Genomic DNA, 16650 nt, shown 5'->3' on the forward strand with positions numbered 1-16650 from the left:
TCTAGGACAGAACAAAATCTCCATTTTATGTGATCAGAAAGTAATTGGAATAAAATCCCTGTCCTCTTTCCCTTGGTGGAATGGGCTGTACTGCATTGGCTTGCAAGAGGAAAGAAGTTCCTTTGTAAGCAATTTTGATTCTGAGGCTCAATTTTGATGCTCTTGGTCAGCAATTTAGAAGAATCGTCTAACTGCCCACTGTAACCTTCCCAAACTATTTTGAGATCCCGCTAGTCTCCAGCCTCACTCCTACTGGAAGGTCCTCTGAGGCAATCACAGGGATTTAAATTATGCTCTGCTGAAGAGTCAAAAACTTATCCCTGGTTTTGACTGAGAAGCTAGTTGGGATTTTTGGGCCCTTGGCTGCCTAGTTCAGGAGTGAGATCCCTGTCTTGCTTGGGAAAGGCAGAAGTATGGAGGATACATACAACTTTGCAACTAGTAGGACCTCCGTTAACTTCCACTGTAAAACCTCCTAGAAAAAGAGGCCGAGACAGAAGTGGTCCAAGAAAGCACGGCGGCAAGCAGTCTGCAAGCTTCAAGATGAAAGGTAAAAGAAGCAGACCAGACATAGATGGTCTGTTGACAGAAGTGGGTATGAAAAGAGTTCTAAGACAGTCCGACTGCTGCTTGATTAAAGTAGCAGCCTCCTGCACTTTATCTATGAAGAATTTCTCTCCACAGCAAGCTTCTCCTGTACTTTTGGCTTGAGGTCTAAGGCCCAAAAATATAAGTCACAAAGAGAGCAGTTACTCACCTGTAGCAGTTCTCTGATGGTCGCAGGCCAAGTGTTCTCCATCTGGGGTGAAGTCATCCAACGGAGCCCCAGTGCAGATGCTACCAAACGTATACAGCAAGTAGAAAATTTTAGAAGAGTCCCACCATGCATTCGCGGGTGCTTTCTCACCTGATGTGCAAGCGCAGGTTCATCAGTTCAATAATATAGCTGAAGAAATACAACTCCTAGGAGAGGTGAGAGGGTATGTGAGAATACTTGGCCTGCTGTCCTCAGAGAACATCTGCTAAAGGTGAGTAACTTCACTTTATCCAAGGACAAGTAGGCCATTAGTATTCTCACATCTGGGAAACTCTAGCTACCAGGCTCACCAGAAACGACAAAGCTAGGACAACAGGGACTTGAAATGTCGAGGCTTGAAGTCAATCAACCTTATACAATAGTTGTGAAGGTGCAGCCTGGAACAGAACAAAACTGGGCCTAAGAGGGTGGCATTGGATTCTAGACACCAAAGAAATTCTACAGAACTATCTGACTGAACCTGCAGTCGTGTCAAATATCCTGCTCAAGGCAGCAGTAAGATGCGAATGTGTTTTCTGAAAACCAAGTCGCAGCCTTGCAAATCTCGATGGGGGCTGACCTCAAGTGGCCTACCGATGTAGCCATGACTCCGACATTATGAGCCTTGAGATGACCCTGAATATAATCCGTGCTTTTTCGTTGGAAAAAAGATACCAGTATTCATCATAGGCAACCTCAGGGGAGGGGTCACTATGACAATGCCCCATACAGTAGCCACACCCCTTTTACCAGCCATGGATCATATAAAAAGGCATCACTGAAAATATTACATCAGTATAGAAGAAAAATAACTTGTGATTTTTTAATTATAAATAATTTCTGTAAGCATCCATTGTCAACACCTTCTGAGGAGGTGAAATCTGGAAAGAGTCCCACAGTCAAATTGGGCCAAATTGTCCACAAGAGGAGAGATTCAACAAGCACTGGATGAACTCGGATGACACCCATTAGGATCTCAGTGGCTTGAGACCACTGAGAAGTCAGAGTCCATCAGGTACCTCTCAAATGGAGGTGAACCATGGGAGAGAAATGCACCATGGAGACCATGTGGCCTAACAATCTCAACACCTTTCAAGATACATAGTAACATAGTAGATGACGGCAGAAAAAGACCTGCACGGTCCATCCAATGTGACCTGCTTACTGCTCCGGACCTGTGAGGTGAGTGCTAACAAGGTATCTGCACTCGCCAGGGGCAGAAAGGCCCGAGCTTGCACCGTATTAAGCAGGACTCCTACGTATTCCCATTGCTGAGCTGGGAGAAAGTGAAAATCGGGGTAGTTTTATGACGAACCCTAGCAGCTCTAGCACCTGAGTATCTCTCCACACTGACTCTTGTGCTCCTTCCTGTGATGTACACTTGACCAGCCAATCATCCAGGCAGGGAAATACAGACTCCCAGTCTGCACAGCTATGATGTGACTGCTGCTAAACATTTGGTGAAGACCCTAGGAGTTGACATGAGGCTAAAAGGCAGAATGTGATACTGGTAGTGGTGCTTCTGAGAAACTTCCTGTGGCTGGGAAGTATCATATGGGTATAGGTATCTTTCAAGTTCAAAGAGCATAACCAATCGTTTTCCTGAATCTTGGGGAGAAGGGTACCCAGGGAAATCATCCCAAACTTTTCTCTGACCAGAAATTTGTTCAGAGCTCTTAGGTCTAGGATGGGATGAAATCCCCCCGTCTTTTTGAGAACAAGGAAGTACCTGGAATAAAATCCCTTCCCTTCTTCCCCAGGTGGCAGAGGTCTGACCGCACTGGCCTGTAAAAGGACGGAAATTTCCTCTACAAGTACCTGTTTGTGCTGAGAGCTGATGTAAGATGCTTTCAGTGGGAAATTTGGTGGTTTCTGTCACCAATGAACTGTACAACAAAGGCTAACTATCTGAAAAATCCACCAATCAGTGGTTATAAGGAGCCACCTCTGATGGTAAAAATTCAGCCTCCCTCCCACCAACAGGTTTGTCTGGGGCAGTTATTTGGATAGGAGCTACGCTCTCCTGGAGCCAGTCAAAAGCTCATCCTTTGCTTTGACTAGGGTTCCGGCTGGGTATTCTGTGGACAGGACTGACATGGTCAGGAGGGTTGGGGCTGGGGTTGGCAGATAGAGTGGGAAGGGGGTGGAAACCTACACTTTTGAGAGTAATACATTCACCACTTAAGCCCAATCGAAAACCTCCTAGTAGAGGAGAAGAGGGGGACTGAGTGGTGTCGGTATGTTTCTTAATTAGGTTTGCGACCTCCTCCACCTTGTTCCCAAAAAGACTATCTCCTTGGCACAGTACATCTGCTAACCTCTCCTGAACCTCTGGTTCTATGTCAGAGACATGCAGCCATGAGAGTCTGCACATCCCCACATCCATAGCAGAGAATCTGGATGCAATATCAAAGGTGTTATAATCACTCCTGGCCAGATATTCCCTGCATTCCAACTGCATGTTGGCCAACTGGCAAAACTCTGTGGCTTGCTCTTGAAAGAGTCCACGAGACTGAGCTTACTGTGCACCAAAGACTTCAATGCTCATGTAGAGCTGGTAGGACTGGATGCGGTTAATGAACATAAAAGCCTGATAAACCTTTCTCCAAAACTAATCCAGAATCCGAGCTACTTGGGGGAGCCAAGGCATGAGTCCTAGAACTTCTGGCTCATTAGAGGAGAGCTGATTCGACCACCAAAGAGTTGAGACAATTACATCCCCTCGAATCCAGTGCCTTCTGGATACGATACTGAGTATCCACCTTTTTCAATACAACATGCACTGGGAGAGGAGATTCCCAATTCTTTGTCAGTGTATCTTTAAGGATAGGGTATAATGGAAATGTGACCCCTTCCTTAAGAGGATATTCATAGTCCAGGACAGATAACATCTCTGCCCTAGGTTCTTCTTCCATTGCCAACTTAAATGGGATGGCCGACACCATCTCCTTCACAAAACCTGTGAACAACAGATTCTCAGGTGGAGACTTGCATCTCTCTTGAGGAGCAGAGGGGTCAGAGAGGACTCCATATAACCCCTTCTCCGAGAAGTAATGTGGATCTTCATCTGACTCCCATGAGCGGTCCAAGTCAGACTCCTCACCATACTCCAGGTAGGAAAGAGTGAGTCTGTTCCTGCTCCAGCTCAGTGGAACCATGTCTAAGCCCCAAAGGGCATGAGGTTCAGCCCTATTCTCAGATTCCAGGAAAGCTTCCTTCCCCAATGCTGAGAGCGGTATAGCATGGGTTGATGTCGATGTCAACACCTGTCAAGGCATCAGCATCAAAGACCACTCCACAGGCAGACTAGACGCCTCAGGAAGGAATTGAGGCTGAACCGCAGCTGGTGCAAGCACCCTCGATGCCTGAGTGGCATGCAGCTGAAACATCTGCACCAGCAACTCCCTGAGCATGGCCTGGTACCACTCATCCTGGTACCACTGGCAAAGGCTGGAGAGCTAGTTGGAGACAGACTAAGAGCCAGTGTCGTACCAGAAGCGGTAATCTGGTTGCTCAAAGACTGGCGGCACTGGCACCTCCACCAAGGAGGAGGAGCTATCTTCTTGATGCCGGCGCTTCTTGGGTACCAGCGATGCTGCTGTCCCAGCATTGTGTTTCAAAGGGGGCCAATGGTTGTGTTTCTTTGACTTCCCTTGACATTCAGCATTACGGTCCCTTAGTGCCAAAAGAATGTCCATCAAAGAATGGAAAAAGGGACTCAAATGAAGAAAATAAGTACTGGCAAGTCAGATGCAAAACATTAATAAAGGCAGCTAAAAGAGAATATGAAGAGAAACTTGCCGTAGAGGTTAAAACTCATAGTAACAACTTTTTCAGGTACCTCAAAAGCAAAAAGCCTGGGGAGGAAGTGACGTCACAAACACAGATGGCCATCTGAGTTCATAGCTCCGTGGCATCCCTGCTATTATTTGGTGACATTGGCTTAAATCTGCTTTACATTTGGGCTTTCATCCTGCCCGATTGCTAATTACCTCCAGTTGATCCAGCTGTCTGTATTTTTGTCATGTCAGCGGTACGTAAGGAGAGTTCGCGGCTGCCTGGCAGGCCGGCGGGTAAGACATCGAGACGCCATGTTTACTCAGAGCGCATTTTGCGCTGTAACTCTTGACTCGGCGTTATCAACAACTGAAGTATGTCCAGGGATATCCTTCCGTGGGTTCTCTAAAGAAATAACTGCATGCCTTACCACAATAAGAGAGGAGATAAAAGCATCTAAGGAAGAGATCCTAGACCACATGGACATTCTCTGTGTAGACTTATGGGAACTGTCTAGCAGCGTGGAAGAACTAGAGACACGTGCAGAAACCCACAATGAGCTTTTAAATGTGACTGATGCACGTCTTAAGAATTTAATATCCTCATATGACGATATGCAATATAAAATGGACGATTTGAAAAATCGAGGACGGCACAACAATCTACGCCTGCGTGGGGTCCCTGAGTCGGGGGCAAGGAAGATATGCCTGTGATTGCCTGGTTGATTTGCGGGAAGTTTCTGGACTCAGAGGACTTTGTGATAGAAAGGGCTCACAGAGCGCTAGGTAAACCGATTAATAACCGCCCCCCCGGACATTGTAAGCTGCTTTGGCTCTTATGCGGTGAAAGATCAAGTTCTACAGAAGGCTCGCCAGTTGTCTAGTGTGGAATACGAGGAGAGAGTTATTTTAAGATCTATCTCAATTTACATTAAATCAAAGACGTGCAATGAAACCTGCATTGGATATATTGATCAAGTATAAAATCCCATACCGGTGGGCTTTCCCCTTTGCTCTTTGTTTCACAGCCGGAGGGAAGGTGCATCGGCTGCGCTCCCTATCTGAAATTTGGAAGATCTTAAAAGAGCTGGGACTGACAACTGCTGAAGAACCTACGGTTGATACGAGTTCAACTGCTAGAGTTAAACTTCAACAGTGGAAGCGAGTTGTTAGCAAGCCTAAGAACACTTAAATTGTCGCTTGCTTTATATTCCCTGTTCAGCCTTTTGCTGTCTGTACTGAGGCCACTGTGCCTTACTTTGATACTTGTTTATGGATATTAGCCATTGAGGAAAGTAGCAGATAAATGTATAATGGGAGTAGATGGTGTGTATGTGTGTGCATGGGGAAAGGGTAGGGTGCTTGAGAGTCAGAGTGTTTTAGGAATGGCGCAGATGAACAGGTTAGAGGTGGGATGGCTGGGGGATGATTAGGGTGGCGCTGTGTTTGTAGGTGGCTTTTCCTACTGTTTTCCCAGACAGAGTCTTTTTGTTTTTTTTTTTTGTGGGGGGGGGGGGGGGGGGTCTTTGGTGGTTACTTGGTGGTGGAGGGTGGGAGAAAGAAGAAAGGGGGATTAGGGCGGGGGTGGGCGAGGGGGGTCTCTTTTTCTTTATATTTTCTCATTTCCTGCTCCTTCGCTTCTCTTCCCCTTTTTTCCGCTGGGATATTTGTAAGTGGCTTATATATTGCTGACTAAATGAGTATGGACTTGAAGTTTTTGACATACAACGTTAAGGGTCTCAATTCTCCACAAAAACGCCAGAAAATATTTAAGGAACTAGGTTCCCAAACAGCGCATGTTATCTTTCTCCAGGAGACTCATTTAAAGCGGGAGCATGAGAAGTTCTTGGCTCATCATCATTACCCAAATGTCTTTTGTGCTTCTGCTGCATCGAAAAAGCGGGGAGTTGCTATCTTACTGCATTCGTCTTTGCAAGTTGAAGTGGTGAAGGTACGGCGAGATCCTATGGGTAGATTTTTATGTCTGCAGGTTTTATTAAATACTTTTGCTTTTACCTTGGTAGCGGTGTATGCACCCAATGATTCTGAGGAAAATTTATTTACAAAGCTCAGTAAACTTGTTCAATCCCTATGGTAAATTGGTTTTGGGAGGAGATTTCGATGCTTCTCTCAACCCAACTTTGGATAAGTCTGGAGGGGTATCGAAGCTTGATGTTATAAATTCTAAGGCACTGGGAGATTTGGCTAAGAAGTTAGCAGTATGTGACGTGTGGAGACTACATTACCCAAAGGTTAGGGATTATTCCTTTTACTCCCATTCACACGATTCCTATTCTCACACTGATTATGTGTTAATTGACGTGTCTTTGGCTCAGGGTAGTTGTCTTTCTGGAATTAATCCCATAACTATTTCAGACCATTCCCCGGTTTGGGTTCAACTCTTGTCCTTTTGTGAGGAAGACCGAGATAGCAGGTGGACTTTGAATGTTTCTCTGTTGAAAGATGATAAGGTTGTAGCCAACTATCGTACACTCCTGAAGGAATATTTAGATATTAACTTATCCTCTGGACCCTCCCTGAGGATTGTGTGGGATGCGTAAAAGGCAGTTCCTCAGGGGTATTTTTTACAACAGGCTAGCGGTCGGGCTAGAGCCTGGCGAAAGGAGATAGCAGAGTATACTTCTAAATTGTCCCATTTGGAAAAAATCCATGTCTTCCCCTTCGATTGCTATCCTGTAAGGACAAGACGGATTGTGCTTCATATCGTCCCATTTCCATTCTCAATTCTGATGTAAAGATTATAGCAAAGGTTCTGGCAAATCGACTAGCTAAAGTCCTACCAGATTTAATCCATCCAGATCAGGTCGGGTGTGTTCTACAACGGCAAGCGAAAGATAATGTTCATAGAATGGTTAACTTGCTTCATGTAGCTAAAGCCTCTCAAATTCCAGTATGCCTTTTAGGCCTTGACGCGGAAAAGGCTTTTTGATCGCGTCCATTGGTCTTTTATGTTTAATGTCATGAAAAAAATGGGGTTTGGATTGGGATTTAGGGAATGGACTCCTAGAGTGTGTGTGCGAATTAATGGAGGTAATTCCGCAATGTTCTCCTTGTCTAGGGGGATGAGGCAGGGCTGCCCTCTCTCGCCAATGCTGTTCGCTTTGGTTATGGAGCCTCTTGCTATTGCAATTAGGTCTAATATTGATATTTCGGGCATTGTAGTGGGTGATCAGGAGTATAAGCTTGCTATGTTCGCCGATGATATTTTACTTTACTTAACCAAGCTCTCAATTTCTATGCCCAATTTGCTTAAGCTCCTGGTGGAATATTCTGCAGTGTCCGGTTTTAAGCTTAATATGACTAAGTCAGAAGCTATGGCCATTGGTATACCTAGTCCTAATCTACAAGCCTTAAAAACAACATTTTTCCTTCAGGTGGGTAACTCATGGTATTAAATATTTGGGAATTCTCCTTACACCGAATTCTTTGGAGTTATTTTCAGCTAATTATCCTTCTCTTTTGTGGGAAATATATAAGGACTTGGAGGCCTGGAGTTCTATAGACCTGTCATGGTTTGGTCGGACAGCGTTGTTGAAAATGAATGTACTGCCTCGATTGATGTATCTTTTTCAGGTTCTCCCTCTTCGCCTGTTGCGTAAATTTGTGTCGAGTATCCAAGATCGCCTTTTTCGTTTCATCTGGGCAAACAAAAAGCCACATCTTTCGAGAAATTTGTTATATAGGGATCTGAAAAAGGGTGATTTAGGTGTACCGAATTTGTATTGGTACTATAAGGCGGTTCAGGCTGTAGCTGCAATAGAGTGGTTTCATGCTAGTCCCCAAAAATGATGAATCTATCTGGAACAGAGCTTGGTAGGATCCTGTCCTTTGCGATCCTTAATGTGGCTTCCTCAGAGAAATCGCTCTTTGGGCCGGGACATGTGCCCTTCTATCTCGTCCACTCTTTATTACTGGGATGGCCTGTTTGGTAAGCCTGATCAGATTTTTTCTAAGCATAGCCCAATAGCAAATAACCCTCTTTTCCCACCTGGACTTGAGCCTGGGCCATTTACGAAATGGTTCTCTACTGGTCTGAAGACGTGGGGTCAGTTCTTTGATGAAGATTCAATTATTCCTTTTAATGTCTTAGTTGGAAGGTACAGGATCTCGCCTGCAGATACTTTTGCATATATACCAGCGAAGCATTTTTTTTCTGCTGCAGATATTAGGGCCAAGATTACTCGGGAGGATTCCTTTTTGGAGGATCTATGTGAGGACTCTAAAGGAACCAGAGGTCTTATTACTTGTTTGTATTCTTACCAACGCAGCAAGATGCAGCCCCTGGTGGATCGTATGCGTTGGCACAGAGAGCTAGGTTTGACATTGGGTGATGATTGGAATCTTATGGAACTTGCTGTATCGAAAATTTCCATTTCTATTCCTTTTAAAGAGAATGCTGTAAAAGTTTTATACCGGTGGTATTTGACTCCTGTTCGCCTTCACCATATGTTCCCGACGGCTTCACCGCTGTGTTGGAGGGATTGTGGACAGCGGAGGACTATGGGCCATCTCTGGTGGTCATGTATTAAGGCTCAGGCCTTTTGGAAAGCTGTTAAGCATAGGCTCCAGAGTTGGATATCTCGGCCTATTAAGTGGTCTCCTGAATTTTTTCTTTTCCCTATGAAGCCTCCGGGTCTCACTACATCACAATCATTATTGGTCTGTCACGCTATGTCTGCTGCAAGGGTTACTTTAGCGGCTCATTGGAAGTCACCTATGGTTCCTTCGTTGGTACAGTGGTTAAATAAGTTGTGGTACATTTGTGAGATGGAGAGACTATGGACCACACGTCATAAAACGTTGTCCAAGTGGGAAGCTATTTGGGATACTTTTGTGTCACATTGTGCTTGTTGAGCCATGGGTTGCAAAGGGGAGAGTGGTGGGAGAGATGGGTAGGGACTGGTGGGGGGAGTTTAAAGGGGGGGGAAACTCCTGTTATAAATATTAGAAGTACCTTGTTAGCAAAACTATGTTTAGAAAGAATTTTTTCTTTTCCCATAGCATATTAATTTGACTAACAGTTATACGAGATACTGGTTTGTTTATGTATGAATGCATTTTTTTTTAAAGGGTTCCAGGTAATCCGGGAAATTACAGTCAGTGCCAGGCAAAATAGTGGAAACTATTATAAAGAATAAAATTACAGAACACATAGACAAACATGCTTCAATGGGACAGAGTCAGCATGGGTTAAACCAAGAGGTCTTGCTTCACCAATCTGCTTCATTTCTTTTAAGGCGTGAATAAACATGTGGATAAAGGTGAGCCAAATGATGTAGTGTACCTAGATTTTCAGAAAGCTTTTGATAAAGTTCCTTATGAGAGATTCCTGAGAAAATTAAAGAGTCATGGGATAGGAGGCAATGTTCTGGTTTGTGGATTAGGAATTGGTTATTGAACAGAGGGTAGGGTTAAATGATCATCTCTCTCAATGGAGAAACGGGTGAACAGTGGAGTGCCGTAGAGATCAGTACTGGGACTGATGCTATCTAACTTACTTATAAATGATATGGAAATCGGAACGAGAGTGAGGTGATTAAATTTGCAGATTATACAATTCAAGGTTGTTAAAACACATGTGGACTGTGAAATATTGCAGGAAGACCTTAGGAAATTGGAAGACTGGGCATCCAAATGGCAGGTGAAATTTAATATGAACAAATGCAAGGTGATGCACATTGGAAATAATAATCCGAATCACACTTACCTGATGCTAGGGTCCATCTTGGGGGTTAGCACTCAAGAAAAAGATCTAGGTGTCATTACAGGAAAGGGATGGTGAATAAGACTGAAAATACTATAATGACTCTATCGATCTACGGTGTGACCTCACCTTGCGTACTGTGTTCAGTTCTGGTCGCTGTATCTTAAAAAAGATATAATGGAATTAGAAAAGGTTCAAAGAAGAATGACCAAAATGATAAGAGGAATGGAATTTCTTCCATATGAGGAAAGGATAAAGAAGTTAGGGCTCTTCAGCTTGAAAAAGAGATGGATGAGGGGATATATGATTGAGGTCTACAAAATCCTGAGTGGTGTAGAACGAGTAGAATTGATTTTTTACTCATTCCAAAAGTATAAAGACTAGGAGAGTGGAAAAAAATAAGTGTTTCCTTGTAACTTCCTTGAGACACTCAAGGAAGTTACAAGGAAACACTTATTTTTTTCCACTCAACTAACAATTAAGCTCTGGAACTCTTCACCGGAGGATGTATTAACAGCGGTTAGCGTTTCTGGATTTAAAAAAGGTTTGGACAAATTGAGACAGACATGGGGAAGCAACTGCTTGCACTGGGATTGGTAGCATGGACTGTTTCCATGATTTTGGTTTCTGCCAGGTATTTGTAACCTGGCTTGGCCACTGTTCGAAACAGGATATTAAGCTAGATCGACCATTGGTCTGATCCAGTATGGCTACTCTTATGTTATGTTCTATGTCAAACCCGTATGCATCCTTAGTGTCAGGTCTGACGCTGACCGCTTCTGGGGCCTACTATCAGCGCCCAATGTTAATGGACTGACCTGCGAGAAGTCAAAAAGTTTCTCCTGCTGGGCCCGACATGCCCTCTTTGTCCTCAGCTGCATTTATAAATAGAAAGAACAATAATCAGGCTGGTGGTCATGCCCAAGGCACTCGATGTACCAATTGTGAGGGTCCAATTACACTGGGAGCACCCTTTGAAGCCACTGGGGGGGGGGGGGGGGGGTCTTCTTAGACATTGAGAAAAAGAATCGTGGCTAAATTAAATTCCTCAAGCTTGAGCATCAAAAAGGGGCAAAACTCAAATCAAGGTCGGTGCTCAGGCCTAAACGGGGCCTAAAGAGCTGCACAAAAAAGAAAGAAAACTTGAAAAGTCGAATTCTAATTTTAAAAAAAAAGGAAAAGGTACTGAAAATAAAAACTATAAGGAAAATGACAGAAATGAAGGAAAATGCGCATGGGAAAGCAATGAAAAAATATCTGTTAATATATGCTGAAGAGAGACCACAAAGATGCGACCTCTCAGCTCCATGGAAAAAAAACAGACCGAGGAACCTGCTGATACCTATAAAGTGGAAATCTTTCCTTTTAAGTTGGTGAAACAGGAAGACTCCTATAATCAGGTTTCCAACAAATTTCAAGCCCAACTAAAGGACAGTAAAGAATGACAGAAAAGCTAAACTGAAAAATACAGTAAAGAATGACATGGGGATAAAGTTTCTCCCCAATCTCACAGGCTCTGTCCTCATCTGCAGAAGCCTCAAACACGATTTTATATTTAAACCTATTAAAGTATAAAAAGGAATATTCTGTGCAACTGTTTATAAAATCACAAATAGAAAACAATAACAATCAGCAACTATAATAACCCCTCCCCCTCCACCTATTACGATCTCAGGTTCAAAACAAACAGTCACTAGAACATGAGCCCTTGGACCACTGCCGAGGAGCGGCAGGCAAGACCCCCAGCTGGGACTGGGCAAACAAGCAAGGCTGGAGCTGGAATCTGGAATGGACTTGGCCAGAATGACTGGACTGGAACTGCGGCTGTAGGCAGACAAATGCTGGAACCACAGGACTGGGATAACAGGAGGAAAACAGGACTGGAGCAGCTCCGGGTTTCACCTGAGCTGACCGCCGTGCCCCAGAGGTTGAGCCCCTGGGTGCGGGCGGCCTGCAGGACTTACAGGATGGAGCTGGACTGGATCAGGATTCACAGACAGACTAGGCAGACAGGGCGTACATACAAGCTTGGCAGAAGCAGGATTCAAGATATACACACAAGCTGGGCAGAAGCAGGGTTCAGGATATATACACAAGCTAGGCAGAAGCAGGGTTCAGGATATACTCACAAGCTAGGCAGAAGCAGGGTTCAGGATATACATACAAGCGTGGCAGAAGCAGGGCTTTAGGGTATACATCCAAGCTTGGCAGAAGCAGGGGTCCCAAACAGAAGGAAGAAAGCTGAAAGCAGACAAGGTAGAACAGGAGCAGACCACCTGCACAGCAGAGAGCTAATTAGGGACAATGCTGGCTACTGCAGACACTCAGAATGACAGACCAGAGCTCCACACACAGGCAACAGAACAGAACCAACACTGAAGGCTGACAAGCCGCCACAAACAGGGACCACAGACAGTGAACAAGGCAAACAGAAGAACTGGAAGCCCACAGACAAGAGCAAGACAAAGCAGAAGGGCAAAAGCCCACAGACAAGAGCAAGACAAAGCAGAAGGGCAAAAGCCCACAGAACAAGGCTAGGTAACCGTGCAACAGCACACCGACTAACTTGACGACCCTTGGCAATGCAAAGGCAAACACAGAAGTCTCCAGGTGGTTAATAAAGCCCCTCAGCAGCTGAAGTTCAAGCTGCAGGAATCACAAGGCAGCTACGGATGCTGTTCAGGCACAAGAAAAGCAAGTCCGGCAGCCCGGAAGATCCGGACCGGACTGAAGGCTGGAACGTGTGACAGTCCATAGCAGCTACCGGTACTGGCCACCAGAGGGCGAGGTGGGCACAGACAAGGAAACAGTCACCATCATGACACCACCCTCTACCCTTCCAATCCCAACAATAGCCGACTACTGCTACACAAGGAACCCTAATTCAACCTGTTAAGATGTCCAGGGGTACAAAATAGAACCCCACTTTTCATGCCCTTGTGGGGGAGAAATATGCCCTATGAATTACTGTTATGATTTTTTAATCTACGGATGAATTAGTCACCATCAACAATCTCTGGATTCAATCTAGCTCTCTTGTCGTCCACAGTCCTTCCCGCAATAGAAAATGTCCTCTCTGAAGACATGCTGGCAGCAGAAATGCACAGGATCTCTGTGCAATTTTGCCAGTTTTGGCTAGCACTTTTGCTTGTCCTTCCAAAAAAAAATCAAAACATCGTTTGCATCACTCGAACATAAAAAAAACCTGTCCAATTAAATAACAGCCTTCAAAGGAGGCATTGTCCTATTAAAGTTGCTCATAAACTGCTAACATCCATTTTCATTCTGTTGGAATGTGGCTCTTCCACAGATGTGATGCTTTTCTAGGAATAGGGATTGTGGAGAATCCCGAGTTGTTGATACTGGATTTGAGCCTTCCATTTCAATCTGGTTTTGGTAAAACCTCCTCAACCAAACAGCAAAAACCTGAGAGGGGCACTGTGCAAACACAATTTGTGGATTTCCTGCACATATCCATCTGGGTATGCAAGAAAGATATTTATTTATTTATTTAGATTTTGCTCACACCTTTTTCAGTAGTAGCTCAAGGTGAGTTACATTCAGGTACTCTGGATATTTCTCTGTCCCAGGAGGGCTCACAATCTAAGTTTGTACCTGAGGCAATGGAGGATTAAGTGACGTCCAAGATCACAAGCAGCAGCAGTGGGATTTGAACCGGCCACCTCTGGATTGCAAGTTATGAAGTTAAAAAAAAAAAAATGCTATCTGGACCCTATCCAGTGATGTCACCTCACTTGTGAGGACTGTTACCCTGGCTTTTCCTCAACAAACTGTACCTACACAAGCTAACAACTGAGTTGTTGGTGTGCAACTCATCCTGCAGTTTCAAAAGGCTGACCAGACCATTATTTGGAGGAAGGCAGTATTAAATGTAACATACCAGTACTATGACAATGGATTCATTTTAGCACACTGAACAAACTACTGCCCCAAGTAATAATGTAGTCTCAGGTTCAGCAGGAAACTGCTGTACTTCAGAACAAGCAGTCAGTCTGAAATTGGCTGGCTACAGCTAGGCATTTGCCTCCGCTCGCCTAAGAAAAGCTGTGTTCCTGGTTCCCCTGGCTTCCTGTCTTCTCTGCCCTTGCTGAACATGTCTGCACCTATGCTTCCAGCCTATTGGTGTATCATGTTCTGATTGGCCCTGGAGCCAGACCAGATTGCTGGGGGGTTTATTTGCTTTGCTTCTGGATGGGCCATTATCCATGCCCAGATCTCAGATTCCAGTTGGCTTTGATTGTATTCCCAGATGCCTTCTCTTGCTCCACATGTGATGCAAGTTCATGTTTTGTCTTAAACAAATATTGCAAGAGTAAGTGAACGTTTGTCTTGCATTAAGGCCAGTGCTAATAAACTTGCTTTGAAATAGCTCTGTAGTTTGCACTCTTGTTTACCACCAAGGGGACGCCTCCCAGTGGCTGCCTATATCCCAACTGAGATCCTCTTACAGTATGTAACAGGGGAAAAAGGCAATAATATCATGGTATAGCTCACTTGTGAGATCTCAGCTTAAGTACTGTATACTGTTTTAGAGACTCTACCTTTCTAAAGGATGTTGAGAGGGTGGGACCTGTTCAAAAAACAGCTATTAAAAAGGATACAAAGCCTGCAATGAAAGCCTTAAGACACAAACTTTATCCAATGAAAGCCTTAAGACACAAACTTTATCCAATGAAGAAGAGATGGTAGAAGGAATGATAGAAAACATCCACACATTTTAATAGGTTTCAATAAGATATAGTTAGATGAAATTATCCATAGAAAAGAAATTAAAAGACATTGGGTCATGATATGTTTCAGGTAGGAAGGTTTAAAGAAGACTACAAAATCCAGCTGATCTAAGAGGTATACATTGGAAAAAGACGTCTAGAATAGCATACCAAAAGAGGGAATGGTAGACAAAACTCTGACAGAATTCAAATACTCTTGTGAAAGACAAAACACACTGGTCAGGGTGTTCAGGGATAACAGACATAAGAAATTGGGGTGGGGGGGTGGGAGGAGGGCCACTTCACTGTTTGCTCAGTCAAATGGAACTTTAGGCCAGAAAGGGGGAGAATACAAACCAATGTGCAAACAGTGCTAAGAGTGTGAAACAGTTGCATAAGACATCCAACATGGCTGGAATAACCTGCATGAAATGATCACACTTACAATCATTCACACAGAGAGGGGAATATAGGTAGGTGAGGAGACATATATGGTGAAACTCATAAACAAAGACAAGTAGTCCTGCATGGCTCCCCTTACCTCTCCTTGTGTGAGGAAGTTTCCCATCATGGCTCCGTTCACAGCATTCTCCAGTACACAATCTGAGAAAATAATGAGAGGAGATTTCCCTCCGAGCTCCAAGGTCACAGGCTTAATTCCTTTTGCTGCCATTTCCATGATCTGAAGAGGATGCAGAAGGGAAGAGCTTTATAAAACTACTTCCAAACCCTTCCTCTATAAATCTACCCACAGTTTAGTTTACAGATTTACTATATTGCTTTTCGTAGGAACAAAAATGTAGTTCAAAATATACCAAAAATAGAAATAAATGGTGAAAAGAAATTAAAAAGAAAACCAACACAACAAAATGGTAAGAGACAGCATTGTTGCTCATCTGCAACAGGTGCTTCCTGTAGACAGCAGATACGGTCAAGCACCCAAAAGGATGTCATTGCACTTCACTGGGACTGAACAGCTAAGTTCAGAGTAGAGCATGCATAGCCCTTCCCATGCACATTGGACTCCTCAGTTCAAAAGCTTAAGAGTTAAGTCAACTCTCTGGAGAATGGGAGGAATTTTGTGTCTCAACAATCCTGCTGTTTATAGAAAACAGCAACAATGCTATTTAGATAATCAAGCAGGATTGCTTAGGATCTATATACTCTGTCATATTTGGGAGCAGCTCACACAGAACTATGCAAGAGATAGATTAGTTAGCACAGCTTGACCAAAGACGTTGTCCTATCTTGGTCCAAGCAATAGTGGGAAGCAAGGATCATGTCACTGCTTTACAAACGAAGGTCAGTAAAATAGACATTAACAGAGCTACAGCGAACTACAGTGGCTCCAATTTGATGAGAATTTACATAGGTGTTCAGAGAGGAGAACAAGTTTGTTCATTAAAGAATTGGATCCCGGATGCCAGCCAGTTTAACATTTTTTTTTCCAATTTTGAATCTTTATTAAAGCTTAAGCATACAAAATTTATGCAATATAACACTCATCAAGAAAATCACTAAACAGATGACAACAGTCAGTGAATATTGAAGTATCTATCAATCCACATAACTATGAATCCCCCCTTTCTTCCCCTAACAACCCCCCCCCCTTCCAAACAAACC

At 43.9% G+C, this 16650-nt stretch overlaps 1 protein-coding gene across 3 annotated transcripts in view; it reads right to left on the reverse strand.

Annotated features, from left to right (window-relative positions):
• Positions 1-16650, reverse strand: part of ALDH9A1 (aldehyde dehydrogenase 9 family member A1) — a 309783-nt gene that overhangs the window by 93074 nt on the left and 200059 nt on the right. For all 3 annotated transcript variants that reach the window (XM_030205969.1, XM_030205968.1, XM_030205967.1), the window contains exon 7: positions 15569-15709. In XM_030205969.1, the coding sequence (XP_030061829.1) occupies positions 15569-15709 (141 nt within the window). The remainder of the gene's footprint in view (positions 1-15568; positions 15710-16650) is intronic.

This window comes from Microcaecilia unicolor, chromosome 6 (genome assembly GCF_901765095.1).
Source record: "Microcaecilia unicolor chromosome 6, aMicUni1.1, whole genome shotgun sequence".
Taxonomy (NCBI): domain Eukaryota; kingdom Metazoa; phylum Chordata; class Amphibia; order Gymnophiona; family Siphonopidae; genus Microcaecilia; species Microcaecilia unicolor.